At 54.5% G+C, this 14703-nt stretch overlaps 1 protein-coding gene across 1 annotated transcript; it reads right to left on the reverse strand.

The window, feature by feature from the left end:
- Positions 1 to 8577: 8577 nt before the first annotated feature.
- Positions 8578 to 13511, reverse strand: LOC112060641 (carbonic anhydrase 4-like). Its single transcript, XM_024111966.3, has 8 exons — positions 13267 to 13511; positions 13086 to 13115; positions 12406 to 12570; positions 11727 to 11875; positions 11267 to 11356; positions 10951 to 11023; positions 10505 to 10668; positions 8578 to 10111 (listed from the first exon to the last, which is right to left on the reverse strand). Exons 1-8 carry the CDS (start codon positions 13478 to 13480, stop codon positions 9902 to 9904), a joined length of 1095 nt encoding a protein of 364 aa, XP_023967734.2. The 5' UTR covers positions 13481 to 13511; the 3' UTR covers positions 8578 to 9901.
- Between the last annotated feature and the right edge of the window lie 1192 nt (positions 13512 to 14703).

Below are 14703 nucleotides of genomic sequence, written 5' to 3' on the forward strand. Positions count from 1 at the left end.
TGATGACGCACACAGGTTATTGGACAGTGGAGACATACAGGTGGAGGGTGTCCTGGGCACCTTGGACTTCCCACTGTTAGAACCAGAGATGCAGGGGCCTATGCCAGTAGCCAAGGGACCCTCAAAGGAAACCTCTCCATCCGTCGCTCAAGAAGATGTCCCCCCTTCCCCTGCAACAGAGATTCTCAATAGACGAGACAGGGTAATAAGACCAGTAAAACGGTTAAATTATGATGCACCTAGGGTGCCTAGTGAGGAACCAATACGTTTAGCACACATGCTCGTGGAAGCCATAGTGGGCTTCCTGAGGCCTTTGGAGGGAACCAATGAGTTGGTATAATACGGAGTGTGATTTGTCGGGATGACAAATTCTCGGTTGGGGGAGGATGTAAGCAGAGTCAGAATGAGCTCTCTCCTGACATCTGGTGGTGAGCTGTGGAAAAGGACTTCAGGGGCTGATCTCTTTTGCATGAGCACACCCACCCTGTCTAGCATGATGGACGGCTTGCCCAATTGGTCACTTTGGCTGCTGTGGGATCCCCAGTCTCTTTGTTCTTGGGGCAGGAGTAATAAAGTGTTATCCTGGTTATGTGAATCAAGGACAGATTCCGTTAGGAGTCTTGTTATTGCTGCAGAGCTGAAATCGTTAATTCCTAGGTCTAAGCATTAGTCCTACTTTGGGCTAGTGGTTCTGATTGTGTCAGCACTGAAGCTCCCTTACTAAGAGCGGAAATCACTGAGCGCTGCGTTAAGAGGGATGACGTTGCTGAGCAGCTAGCAGGATGGCTGGTGCAGAGGAGTGGCGAGCAGGATGGCTGGTGGAGAGTTGCGGCTGGCAGGGAAGATTGCAGCAGAACCCCATGGAGACCTGTGGCCATCGGCCGTCGACCCAAGCAGCGGAGCATGTAAGGTGCCCCCCATACCTCCCCCCTTCCTCTCAGGCTGGGAGGCAAACTCTGCAGATGAACTCTGGGGCTGCACTGACCAAGGACAGAAACAGTGGGTGGGGTGACTGTTCAGTTGCTGGACTTAAGACCCGGAGGGGAAAAGGACACCGCCCAATGTACTTTGGGGGTGGGTCCAGGTCCGCTTCAACCTTTGGCCTGATGGCATATGGCACAGGTCGGGGTTTCAGGTATTTTGGTGGACTGTCAGGTTTAATGTCCAGTGTCACAGTGATTCCCTTCATACTTCCCAGATCCTCTCCAAAAGCAGCAGCATGTCTCCTTAGTACAGTGGGCAGACTGGTTTCTTCTTTAGTCACTCGGTGCACTTCTGACCAGTTCAGCTGGATCTTCCCAAGCCAAGACCTACTCATTAAGGCTGGGTAATTACCTCTCATTACAAACAGTGGCAATTTGGCAGCGTGTCCATTGAGCTCCACCTTAACATCCGTAGTGCCCAACATGGGCACAGCTTCTCCCGTATACATCTTCAGCACTGGTTTTGTTGCTTTAAGCGAAAGATGCTCTAGCTTTTCTTTATACACAGTCTCAGAGACCAGCGAGACGGCTGCACTGGTGTCCAGTTCCATGCGTATAGGTTTGCCAACCAACAACGGGGTTACCCAGTATTCATGTGAGCCCACTGCCAAAGACAAAACATGGAGTGGCTCTTCTTCTTGTGATAAGGTGTCTCCTGGGTCTGCTCTAGGGTATGCAGGGTTCCCTTTTTGGACGGCCAGACCACAGGCCTCTTTTTCTTTTGTTTACAGACACACTCAATGTGTCCCTTTTTGCCACAGTGTCGACCCACCAGGTCCTTACACCAGCATTCTGATGCCCGGTGACCCGGCTTACCACAGCGGTAACATTCCTGACTCCCCACAGTTTTGTGGGTAGGTTCTCATGACACCTTATGCACGATGGATTGCGCCTCCTTTGTTGCCAGTTCCATTGAGACCGCAATGTCAACAGCCTTCTGTAAGGTAAGCTGAGCCTCTGTCAATAGGCGCTTCCGAATAGCTTCACTGTGCAGGCCACACACTAACCTATCACGTAGGGTGTCATTTAGCATCTCCTTAGATTCACAGTGTTCTGCAAGCTTTCTCAAAGTTGCTACAAATTGTACAACTGTGTGCAGTTCTAGTCTCCCATGTTTAAGAAAGATGAATTCAAACTGGAACAGGTGCAGAGAAGGGCTACTAGGATGATCTGAGGAATGGAAAACCTGTCTTATGAAAGGAGACTCAAAGAGCTTGGCTTGTTTAGCCTAACCAAAAGAAGGCTGAGGGGAGATATGATGGCTCTCTATAAATATATCAGAGGGATAAATACCAGGGAGGGAGAGGAATTATTTAAGCTCAGTACCAATGTGGACCCAAGAACAAATGGATATAAACTGGCCATCAGGAAGTTTAGACTTGAAATTAGATGAAGGTTTCTAACCATCAGAGGAATGAAGTTCTGGAACAGCCTTCCAAGGGGAGCAGTGGGGGCAAAAGACATATCTGGCTTCAAGACTAAGCTTGATAAGTTTATGGAGGGGATGATAGGATGGGATAACCTAATTTTGGCAATTAATTGATCTTTGACTATTAGTGATAAATATGTCTGATGGCCTGTGATGGGATGTTAGATGGGGTGGGATCTGAGTCTTGCCCACATGCTCAGGGTTTAGCTGATCGCCATATTTGAGGTTGGGAAGGAATTTTCCTCCAGGGCAGATTGGCAGAGGCCCTGGGGGGTTTTCACCTTCCTCTGCAGCGTGGGGCACGGGTCACTTGCTGGAGGATTCTCTGCACCTTGAAGTCTTTAAACCATGATTTGAGGACTTCAATAGCTCAGACATAGGTTAGGGGTTCGATACAGGAGTGGGTGGGTGAGTGGGTCTGTGGTCTGCGTTGTGCAGGAGGTCAGATTAGACAATCATAATGGTCCCTTCTGACCTTAAAGTCTATGATTCTATGTCAGGGTAGAGCTCATTCTGACTCTGCATACACCAGTAACATTTGGTGCCCTGCACGGGAGTGAAGTGCAGAGGTTCCAATGCTAGTAGGCATCTGTGTTTGCTACGTATGATGCACCGACTTGCAGTGCCTGTTGCTTTCCTGGGCTATGGTCTCTTTTACTTAATGCAATAATAAAGAATGTTTTCAAAGCCAAAGAATTCATTGATTGAAAAGAAACAAAACTGCTGGGGAAACAGAAAGGGTATGACACATCCGTGCTGTGTGGGAGGAGGGAAGGGGACGGGGTGGGGAATGTGATACCAGTTATCGCCTGTCTGACTCATGAGGGACACCCCGCCCCCTCTCCCGGTCTCTGCTTGAAGATCAATCAGAAAAAAGCCTTGCAGAAAGCAATGAAGGGCGTTGGGAGACACACCTAGACCCCTCCTGACAAGGATGACAAAATTAAGACATCTCATTTGCATACAGAATGGAGAGCAAAGACAACTCCCCTAGCCTCATCTGCATAAAAGATGGGACAGGGATTAGCACACAGAATGAAGAACAGAGAACCGCACTGAACTCTGGGACCAAGAAAAGCAGGGAAGCACTGCATCATGGGAATAAACATACGCCTGACCATGCCCAGCTCAGCAGTTATCAGACCAATTCTAGTAATGAATCCTTGATTAATATCCAAAATACTGAAGCAGCCTAGTAACGGGCAGATCTGGTAACAAATTGGTGGAGAATGCGGGCGTCATATGACCCTAATCACATGGTAATTGTTAAGTAGTTGCTGTGGAGTAGGAAAACTGAGGCACAGACCTGAGTAAGCTTTCTTTCTTTTCCTTTTTCAGACCAAGCTCCTTTAGCAAGGTCTCTCTCTCATAGACTATTTGGTAACCTTCTGTTAAGAATCATGCTTAGAATACCTGTAGAACTGTGCAATAAGAAGTTAAGAGTAGTGCCTTAAAAGTAAAGGTTTTAGAAAGAGCTGTTGGTGGGGATCATTAGTGAAATAAGGAAATAGAGATGGCTGAAAAAGCCCTTTCTGCTGCTCGCTTGAGACAGAAGAAAACCGACAGGTTAGAGAGATGGGTAATGAAGAAGGGAAAATGCCCCTGGGAAAGGGGGTGTTTTAAGGGTGAGAATCCCCTGACTGAAGCTGGTCTGAGCTTTGAACAGTACTGCACAACCTTTAAGCCACATGGTAGTGCAAAGGATGCAGCTGTGTATGAATCTACTTTGTTTTAGAAGGATCCAGGGTGGAAGCCATCCCTACTAAAACCAACACTGCCGCTGTCACTGCTAAGCAGCTCTTTACACACACCTGGGATGGCTGCAGCTCTATTGTGAATCGGGCCAGCCCCAGTGTGTGTCAGGTAGAAATCCTGAATGGGAGAAATGGAAAACCCTGGCGGAAATGGTTTCATTCTTCACAGCTCAAAGAATGGAAGGATAAACCACCTGACCCTCAAGACTGTCTTCTCCATCCTGTCGGCCACCCTTCTTGGCCAGCAAGAAGGAACGGTTTTGAGCTGTTGAAAAATACGCATCAAGTGGGCTGGTCAGTGCCTACCCCGATGTTGAGACAGGAAAAGTCCAGAAAAGTTTTACTTATTAGGGCCACCCTCTCGTAGGTCACTGCTTCTTGTTCACCCAGTAATATTGGTCCCAGATTCTCCCAGTATATATGGGGGGAGTGTGGGAAGTTGTTCTCTCTTCTCTGCCCCCTCACAGGTCTTGAACACGAGCCATGACATCTCACCGGTGCACCAGCACCCTGCTGTTCATAAGTGTCTGGAGTCTGATGCTGTCCAGGCTCTGTGCTGTACCTGTGATCCCTCTGAACCTCGGGAGGTGTTTGCCAGCGGAGCCCAGGAAGTAAAATTGCGGTGCCACATGCATGGATTCTATGGGAATGGGAGCAACCCCCTGGCCCTGCAGCGTTGCTACCAGTTCTACACTGTTGGCAACTCCTTGGGTTGCCCCTGGGAAAGCATTGCCAATTGCACACAGAGTGCCACTGGAGAGTCACTCAAGTTTTGTTATGAAACTACGACCACCCCAGACTCTGTCCCATTCTTCTGTAAGCCATTGTGGTCTTGAACGGGACGTACACCTTCAAACACACCCAGTGACAGCCTCCGGGGTGGCAGAAGGTGCAGGGTAACCCTGGTTTCCTCTGCTGTTTGGAGAACTACCACCCTCCTATGTGTCATCATTATCATTGGAACTCGGACACCTCCGTTACCTAGAGATGAACTGCAGCTGTCTCTGATCACGCCAGCAGGCAAAAGTATCACACGGTTCCTCATAAACTGGAAACTGCTGAACTGAACTTTATCTGGACATGACTTGATTCATCAAGGTCCCCCAGACTGGGTAGTTCCATTAAAGGGCACACATGGTAACAAGCTCATGCCAGCAATTTGGTTTAAATTTTATGGGCATATTGCCATTTCGGAGGGATTTCATGAGCCCGGTTGGTACAGAGTGGAATTGGGACAACAACAACCATTTTTTTTTAAATTTTCAACCCTCTGATCACAAACCTTCCTCCCCGCCGACATTTCAGAGACCCAATTTCAGGACCCCATGTGTGGATCAACAAGAACATTTGGTTCTTCAACCTCAGACTTCTCTGAAGGAGGTTCAAATCCACTTAGAGGGCATGAATATCTCTCACATTGCCCCTGTATGTGCTCCCTTGATTGGAACTAGCCATAAGGGTTGGGGCGAATGGGTAACCTGGGAATAAGTCTCACTGTTCCTTCAATGTTATCCAGGAAGAGGGGTCTGTTATTGTCTATGTTGGTAAAGCATATGTGTGTGTGAGGACAAGATGCAATATTGTATGGATTGATGGACATTGGATCCAACCCATGGTGGCTCACGTTAATCGCTGTTTCTGTAATGTAACCACCATTGTTAGTTGTGATATTAAGTGTACTGTGCCGATATGGACTGTACAACATCTAAATGCCGATCCTGAGCTCTACAAGGAGGTTTCCCCCATTTCACTGGGAATGGGTCTCACTGCCATTAAGGGACTATTACCTCATCCCTCCTTACAGGCTGAGCGGCAAAGGCTCCGAACTTTGGGGGCGAATGACAAACTCGAGATTCAACATCACAACCAGGAGATCTCTAGGCTGGCAGCCACAGTCAGAAACACAGGCCACCACTCCTGGTGGGAGACTTTGCTTGGGTGGAGCCCCAGTGCAACAGGTCTTTTGAATATCATGCTTCACCCCATTGTGGTGATCATCGGTTTCCAAATGATACTAGCAATTGGTCTGGTTCTGCTGGTTTGTTGGATACAACGACTGATGCGGCGGCTACAATGGACGGAAGATCAGACCCGGTACCACAGAGTAAGGATGTGATGGGGATACTCGCTCAGCGCAAGCACCCCATCAACGGGGGGACTTGATACCAGTCAGCTCTGTGTTTTTTGGAAAACCAGGGCGCAGTGTCTGGCCTGTCTGACTCATGAGGGACACCCCGCCCCCACCCCCGGTCTCTGCTTGAACCAAGACCAATCAGAAAAAAGGCTTGCAGAGAGCACTGAAGGGTGTTGGGAGACACACCTAGACCCTTCCTGACAAGGGTGACAAAATTAGGACATCTCCATTTGCATACAGAATGGAGAGCAGAGACAACTCCGCTAGCCTCATCTGCATGAAAGATGGGACAGGGACGTGCTGAATCTGGGACACAGAAGGGTGGCAGCTTGAAAGTGCTGCTTCATCCAGCCCATTGAGTCCAGGGACATATAAGGGGTCAGCTTGAAAGTGCTGATTGACCCGGTCCGCTCAGACTTTCTCTGTTAGAGAGAGAGAGAGAGAGAGTGTGTGTGTGTTTTCATCCGGGTCCGGGGCTGGAGGAACGTAGCCCCGGGGAACCTCGGTCCTGCAGGGTAGCTCCATTGGGAGGGGACTTGCAGCAGGGAGAAGTAGAACTCCATATAAAAACACAAGTGACCCAAGCAGTACATTGATAGAATTACAGAACCCCCCCCACCCCCAGAAGAGTAACCCAAATAAATGAGCGTACCCCAAAGTAACGGGCAGATCTGGGAACAAACGGGACAATCACAGATTTGCGTATGTCCTGTCTGGAGTGCCGTGCAATAAGTGCTGCACTTCAGGCTGGCTAAAATGCATGGTGATGGGAGTTGAGTGCAGTGGGTAAGGGTTGTAGTTTGCCGGTTGGCTGGTGAAGCTACAGGTGTTCGAGGCAGCTGGTGACGATAAGAAACCCGATGTTGGGGGAAGTGGGTTGGCAGTGACATGGGGGCACAAGGGAAAGAGTTTTGGGACAAGGGCTGCGGGGGTGGGGGGTGGGCGAGGATCTGCTCCGTCTGCAGTGCTATGAGCGCCTGGATTGAGTCTGCTTGGCGCTCCACGATGCTTAGGAGCTGCTCCGTGCTTTGGTGCCAGCGATCCGCATTCTTCGTGCGGAGCCTCCTTTCAGTCCTCTGGCTCTGGGCCCCCCTCCTCCTCAGCACCCTCGCTCCCACGTTCCTCCTCCTGCCTTGTTGAACTCTGGGCTGCTACGGACTCTGAAGTGTCCATGGTGCTCTTCGGCGTGGAGGTGGGGTCGCCCCCAAGTATCACATCCAGCTCTTTGTAGAACCGGCAGGTTGTGGGGGCAGCACCGGAGCGGCGGTTTGCCTCGCGGGCTTTGCGGTAGGCGTTCCACCGCTCCTTCACCTTAACCTGCTCTGCACTGCATCCCAGTCATGGCCCCTTTCCATCATGGCCCCTGATATCTGCTCAAAGGTATCGTAATTCCTACAGCTGGAGCTCAGCTGGGACTGGACAGCTTCCTCCCCCCAAACACTGATGAGATCCAGCACCTCGCATTGCTCCATACTGGGGATCGCCTGGCGCGTGGAGGCATGGTCACTTGGAAAGATGTGCTGAGAGCACTCCACGCCAGGCTGAGCAAACAGGAAGGGGAATTTCAATTTGCCAGAGAATTTAAAGGGTGGGTCTGACGGTTGGTCACCTGAGGCCAGGGCAGTAGAATTCAAAGTGATGACCAGAGTGGCTAGAACAGGCATTGTGGGACACTTCTGGAGGCCCATCCGAGCGCATTAACAGACCAGGGCGTCCACACTGGTGCTGAGGCACTCCTGCCGGGGTGCAGCAAACTCTATGCTTCTCGTGGAGGTGGATTACCAGGGGTGCTCCAGCCGCAGGATCCGGGCGCTCTACGTGCCTTGCCAGTGTGGACGCCTCAGGAGTTATGGCGCCTGGGGCTGATTTAATGCGCTCTAACTTGCAAGTGTAGCTGAGGCCTAAGGAGCTGCTTCTCAGCTTCTAGCCCCAAGCTGCGTTAGCCAACGGATCCAAGAGCGCTCTCTGGCTTTTCCCTGGGTCACACTGAGCTCACAGGGCTCTGCTTGGTGTCCCAGGTCAGGGCAACTGCCCCTGTATTTCCCCCATATGGTCCAGCAAGGGCTCCCATTCGAGGCTCCCAGCTCCTCGGCCGTCACCTCTCCTGGACACACACCTGTGTCTCGTTTCCTCCTGGGTATTTCCAGGCTGCACAATTCCCTGCCTACACTGTGAATTCACCAGCAGGTCAGACGGTCTCTGCAGGCCTGCGTTGCCTTCTCCTCAGAGGCTATAACCAGCGTCAGTGCCCACAGGTACACCACCCAGCAAGCACATTTATTCTTAAGGTGAAAGCGTTACACAGAAAACGTATTGAGAACAACACAAGAACCTTCACGCGTGCAAATAAGCTACCCAGAGATGACCCGAACCCCAACCAGGGCTTGGGAAGGTTTTTAAGGCACACCCGGGGGTTTGTTTGTGGTCACAAGTTCATAACAGCTGTTAGCTCAGAAGAAGAACCCCCCGGAATCTGAGTCTCTCCTTTCATCCACTCAGGGCTCAGGTCTTGTCCTCCCGTAGCAGAAGATCAGCCGACAATGGATTTCTCCTCTGGAGGTGAGATGTTGCCTTCCCGTCCTCCGAAGTATCTCCTAGGGATCCCTCTCAACTGACAGTTCATCCTTAGCTGGCCCGTTGTTCCAGAGTCTTTCAAACACTTCCCAGAGTTTACGTTAGCCAGGATCCTTCTAGAGCGGGTCCATGCAATCCCACAAGAATGCGGAAACATCTGCCTGTTTAATACCATGAACTTCTAGGGTACTTCAGTAAGGTTTGTCCAGGGTATTGCAGGAAGTGACCGTCTCGGTCACACCTGGCTTTCTTGCTTTTTGCCTCCGCTTCTCTCTCTGTTCTATGTGTTTTCCTTTCACACACACATGGGGCAGGGCTCATCCCTCCAGCAGGAGGCAGTAGGACAGAGAGATCCACACACACACACACACACACACAGAGCAGGACTCATCCCTCCAGCAAGGGTCAGTAGGACAGACAGATGGACACACACACACACACACACACTACTCACTGAGTCCAAACCCCTGATGGTGGGGGGCTTGCGATCCAGTCCTCCTGAGTTATATTAGCTGAAGGGTGTGTTCCCACCCAGTCTCCAAGAGGACTGTGATCAATGCTGTCTCCAGGACTGTGAAGCAAAACCTATCCCTATTTTATAGATGCGGAAACTGAAGCCTAGAGCAGGGATGGCGCTTGATGACAGTCACATAGGAAGTCTGTGGCTGAACCAGGAATAGAACCCAGGAGTCCAGGCTCCCAGCCAGAGCCGCCCAGAGGATTCAGGGGACCTGGGGCAAAGTGGGGGAGCTTGTACTCACCGGGCGGCGCTCCAAGTCTGCGGCGGCATTTCGGCGGCAGGGGGCCCTTCAGTCGCTCCGCATCTTCGCCAGCACTGAAGGACCCGCCACCGAAATGCCGCCAAAGACCCGGACTGCGACTGGGTGAGGAAAGGGATTCTTGGCCAGGGCTCATGGGGCCCCTGTGGGGCCCGGGGAAAATTGCCCCACTTGCCCCCCCCCCGGCGGCCCTGCTCCCAGCACCCCCCTTGCCTAGGTCCAGCCTCTAGGTGTCTGGCTCTGTCCCCTTATAGGTGCCAGGCGATTGCTGCAGTACTGATGAGCAGAGGGATCACGGCTGCAGGCCGCAGGGTGGAAGAGGAGCTGGGGGTGACTCGGAGGGCTGCCGAGGCCTGCACTTGGCGATTCCCAAGGCTCTGCAGAGGCCGGTAGTTGTTCTGCAGCCGGGGCCCAGCATCTGAGTTTGTGGAGCGGAGGATGGAGGGGAACGCAGCCACCTGTGGGGAGGGAGTCCGATTAGTGGGGGAGGGGCAAATTGAGGGGGGAGGCAAACTTGGGGTGTCCTACTTAGTGGAGAGTAGGACACCCCGTCAATGGAGAGAACTGAGAAGGTTCTGACGGGGATCACTTTGGAGCAGAGAGAGTGGGGGTTTGAACAGGAGAGGGGAGGTGAGCTCCCTTCCCCCCACACTCACACTCACCACGCCAGAGAGACTGGGGGTTTGAACAGCAGAGCAGAGGTGAGGTGGAAAAAGGACCCAGGAGTCCTGACTCCCAGGCCCCTCTGCTCTAACCCACTGGGCCCCACTCCCCTCCCAGACTTGGGGAGAGAACCCAGGAGTCCTGACTCCCTCCCTTCCCCCCACCCCCACACTCAGCCTCACACTCACCACGCCAGGAGGCACCAGGATGGGGCTGGGGAAGACAGTCCAGACCACGACTTCGTCACAGTAGGGGGTGGTGAGGGAGCCGTGGTAGCGGTAATAGCGGGCTAGGTCCACCGAGCCCAGGAGCCCGCGCAGGGAGAAGGAGCCGTCCAGATTCGTTTTCTTCTCTGGAGGGGCAGAGGGAGAGTGCCCAGCTCAGCCCCTCCCAGAGTTGGGGATAGAACCCAGGAGTCCTGGCTCCCAACCCCCCTGCTCTAACCCACTAGATCCCACTCTCCTCCCAGCTTTAGGGACAGAACCCAGTAGCCTGGAATCCTTGCCCCCACTCCCCTCCTCTAATCCATTTCTCTCTCTCACCCCCTGGTGGCACAGAGCTGTACTGTCCCCAGCCCCAATGCTAGGCCAGCCATAATCCACCTCTCCCGCACCCCAGTTCAGGGGATACTCACCCTTCAGAGCCACGTTCTTCAAGTGCCGGGTGAAGGAATCCCAGGAGCGGGAGGGGCGTGCGTGGGCTGTTGCCTGAGGGACAAGATCACATGAGTACAACAAATAGGGAAACTGAGGCGTGGGGAGGCTGGGAGTCAGAGTGACTCAGAGTAAGACTCCAGTTCCTCCTCGAATCATTAGATACCACTTGCCATCCAGAGAACCCAGGAGTCCTGATGCCCAGCCCCTGCTGTTCTAACTTACTAGACCCCGCTCCCTGTCCCGAGCTGGGCATAGAACCCAGGAGTCCGGGCTCATGGCCCCGCACTGCCTCACCTGGAGGAAGAAGGCCAGCACAGCGATTCCCTCGGGATCCTTGAGGGCGTCAGCCATGCTCAGGTTGTTCTTGGTATGAACAATATGGAGCTAAAGGGGGAGAGAGAAAAAAATTGGAGAGCGCCCCCTACGGAGCCCTGCCTGCTCCCTGCAGGACAGCGCCCCCTGCTCATCCCTTGCCCACCCCCTCCAGCACAACGCCCCCTGCTGAGCCCCCCGCCTGCTCCCTGCAGCACAGCGCCCCCCGCTGAGCCCCCCGCCCGCCCCCTGCAGCACAGCGCCCCCTGCTGAGCCCCCCGCCCGCCCCCTGCAGCACAGCGCCCCCCGCTGAGCTCCCCGCCCGCCCCCTGCAGCACAGCGCCCCCCGCTGAGCCCCCGCCAGCCCTCTCCAGACCGCACAGCACCCCCTAGCTCTGCACTGGGGCATTGGGGCCAGCGCTGTGCCCCCTGCCTCTCTCACCTCCATGGAGAACTGTTTGTGATTGATGAAATGCTCTGAGCCAGGCCGGGCTGCCCCCTGGCCCCAGTGGAGGTGGAAGGATTTGGCTGTGTAGATAGCTGGGAGCCCCTGGGCGCTGAGATGGAGCCCATCCGCTAAATGCACCTCCACTGTAGCGGGGGAGAGAGACCGATGCAGGGAATGGGACCCAGGCGTCTGGAGTGGCAGCACTGGGCACTCACCCCTGGGGGAGAGACCAGGGTGGGGAATGGGACCCAGCAGGGCTGTAACATGGGCGGGGTGAGCGGGGCCGCCACCCAGGTGTGCCCCAGTGTTTGCAAACTGTCACCTCCTGCCAAGAGCCAGGAGCCAGGAAGCTGGTGGGCCCCTGGCTCTCTGAGCTGTGAGAGCCCGGGTGCTGGCTGGATGTCAGGCGCCCCGCCCTGCCCTGTGCACCGAGCCAGGCCACCTCTGCACGGCCAGGTGCTCCCCAGGCAGCTCCTCTCCCCTTCTGTGCTAAATGGAAGGCAAAATCGGGTGGGGGGCACAAGCCCCCTGCCTGTCCCCCAATGTGTCGCCTCTGGGGGGCACAAATATGTTTGCTCACAACAGGTGCTAAAATGCCTAGTTCTGGCTCTGGGACCCCGGCATCCGGCATGGCAGCGCAGGGTGCTCGCTTTAGGGATCAGTCTGTACCTACCTGTCGTCCCCTTGTTTTTCATGTAGATAAGCTTCCTGGCATCCCCATAGCCAGCGAGGGACACAGCCCCCAAGTGGGGATTGTGGACAGCTGCAGGGGTGACGATGTTGATCGGGGACTGCCTGGTGCCGTTACAGTGCCCCAGAGCTGCCCATGTCTCTGGACCTGCCGAGAGGGGAGGAGCCAACAGGGAGGGGGAAGGGCCAGAGAAGGAAATGGGGGAGGAGTCAGAATGTTAATCAGCTGCTATCACCCACCCCAGAGGTGGCTGCATGATGCAAATTTTAGACCTGGAGTCAGGATTCCTGGGTTCTGTCCCTGACTCTGGCAGGGGAGTGGGCTCTGGTGGGATAAAGTGGGGGAAATGGGAATCAGGACTCCTAGGTCTTTGCTGCAGCTACTGCCGAGGAATGCTGTCTAGTGAGTTAGAGCAGGGGAGTCTCCTGGGTTTTACATACAGCTCTGGGAGGGGGTTGGAGTCTTGTGGTTTAGAGCAGGGGGGTGGGGCTGGGAGTGAGGATTCCTGGGTTCTATCCCTGGCTCTGGAACGCTGACACTGCCCTTCTCTGTGCCTCGGTTTCCCCACCCATCCAAATGTGGGAAAACAATAATTAACTCCCGCACTGGGTGAGGTCAGAGAGTGGATGTCTGTGTCGCAGGGGATGGATGGGTTCTCTTACCGCATTTTGGGTCTTCGTAGCACCAGGTATCTGCAGAAGAGAGAGAGAGGTGGGGGAGGGGGTCAGAGTTGGGAGATGGCCAATAAATAACCACATCCTGCTGCCCCCTCCCCTGGGCTTGGCCACAGCAGGGAGGGTCACTTTAGAGCAGGATCAGGGGCGGGCTGGGGAGCAGCGTTACCTGCTGTATCGGTACTGGTGTAGCCGGCTCCCAGCAGCGTCTCCAGCACAATGAGGTGCGGTACCCAGGCGAGATTCATGTCTCCGATGTCACCTACTGAGAGCAACTTGGAGGAAGGATTGGAGAGACTGGATTCAACTCCCCTGCCCTGAGCCAGCCAGGCCCCACTCTGGGGCCAGATTGGAGCCGGTGCCCTAGAGGGGACGGGCCCCATGCTCCATTTCCCACACCTAGGGCCAGTAGCGCCCCTGGGGGAGACGGGCTACGTGCCCTATTTCCCACCCCGGGAGCTGGTGACCCTAGAGGGGACAGACCCCATGCCCCATTTCCCACTCCTGGAGCCTATGCCCTAGAGGGGACGGGCCCCATGCTCCATTTCCCACACCTAGGGCCAGTAGCGCCCCTGGGGGAGACAGGCTACGTGTCCTATTTCCCACCCCTGGGCCAGTGGCGCCCCTAGAGGGGACGGGCCCCTAGGGATGCTCAGCAGCGAGTAGCTCTCACCTGCGCTGTGTCTGGTGGAGGAAGGTCACACTGCAGGGGTGAAGGCTCCTCGCAGCTCCTTATATACACGGGGTCACCGCCCAGCCCAGCCCTGCCCAGCCCAGTGTGGCCGGGGGTGGAATTACAGGGAAGGGATGAGTTACATCCACGGGGTGGGGCAGGGACAGAGAGAAGTCGGGGAGGGAGGGAGAGAGAAAACCAGGGAGCAGAAAGAGAAAGGAGGGAAGGAAAGAGGGGGACGGTGGGAAAGAGGAGAAAGGGGCCCCAGCCTGGGTGTGTCTCCCTTAGGGTGCCAGCCCCCAGTGCCAGGGCCACCCCCTGGGAGGCCGTGGGCACCCCCTGTAGGAGGAGAGCTGGTCCCAGATATCCACGTTGACTTTCGCTCTTCTTGGAGGGGATGTGCGGGAGAGATGGCGCAAGAACTAAGTGACACAGGGTAGCCCGGCATGGGGCACAGCACGTCCCCCACTGCTGGAAGGGCACCTCGCACCCACCTTGGGGTGAACGGATGTCCCTGAACCACTGCCCTCAGTGATTGGCACTCAGAAGATAGAGAGCGCCATCTATTGAGCCCCTCCCACCCCATTCCCTGCAGCACAGTATCCCCTAGCGCTGCACTGGGGCCTTGGGGTCAGACTGATGACAATGGGGGAGCGCCCTCTACTGAGCCCCCACTCTGTTCCTTGCAGCGCAGTGCCCCCTAGTGCCACTCTGGGGCATTGGGCCGGCACCCGTTGTTCCAGAGTCTTTCAAACACTTCCCAGAGTTTATGTTAGCCAGGCTCCCTCTAGAGCGGGTCCATGCAATCCCACGAGAATGCAGAAACATCTGCCTGTTTAATACCATGAACTTCTAAGGTACTTCAGTAAGGTTTGTCCAGGGTATTGCAGGAAATTACCGTCTTGGTCACACCTGGCTTTCTTGCTTTTTGCC

The sequence above is a fragment of the Chrysemys picta genome, chromosome 4 (assembly GCF_011386835.1).
Source record: "Chrysemys picta bellii isolate R12L10 chromosome 4, ASM1138683v2, whole genome shotgun sequence".
NCBI lineage: Eukaryota > Metazoa > Chordata > Testudines > Emydidae > Chrysemys > Chrysemys picta.

What these genes read in the sequence shown, in the direction of transcription:
- LOC112060641 (XM_024111966.3), bottom strand. Translation starts at nt 13,480, where the DNA reads ATGGGGCCCGTCCCCTCTAGGGCACCGGCTCCAATCTGGCCCCAGAGT. An exon ending in ACAAACAGTTCTCCATGGAG is followed by an intron (nt 11,357 to 11,726) that starts GTGAGAGAGGCA and finishes CTCCCCCTTTAG; the next exon opens with CTCCATATTGTTCATACCAA. An exon ending in TGCTGGCCTTCTTCCTCCAG is followed by an intron (nt 11,024 to 11,266) that starts GTGAGGCAGTGC and finishes CTTGTCCCTCAG; the next exon opens with GCAACAGCCCACGCACGCCC.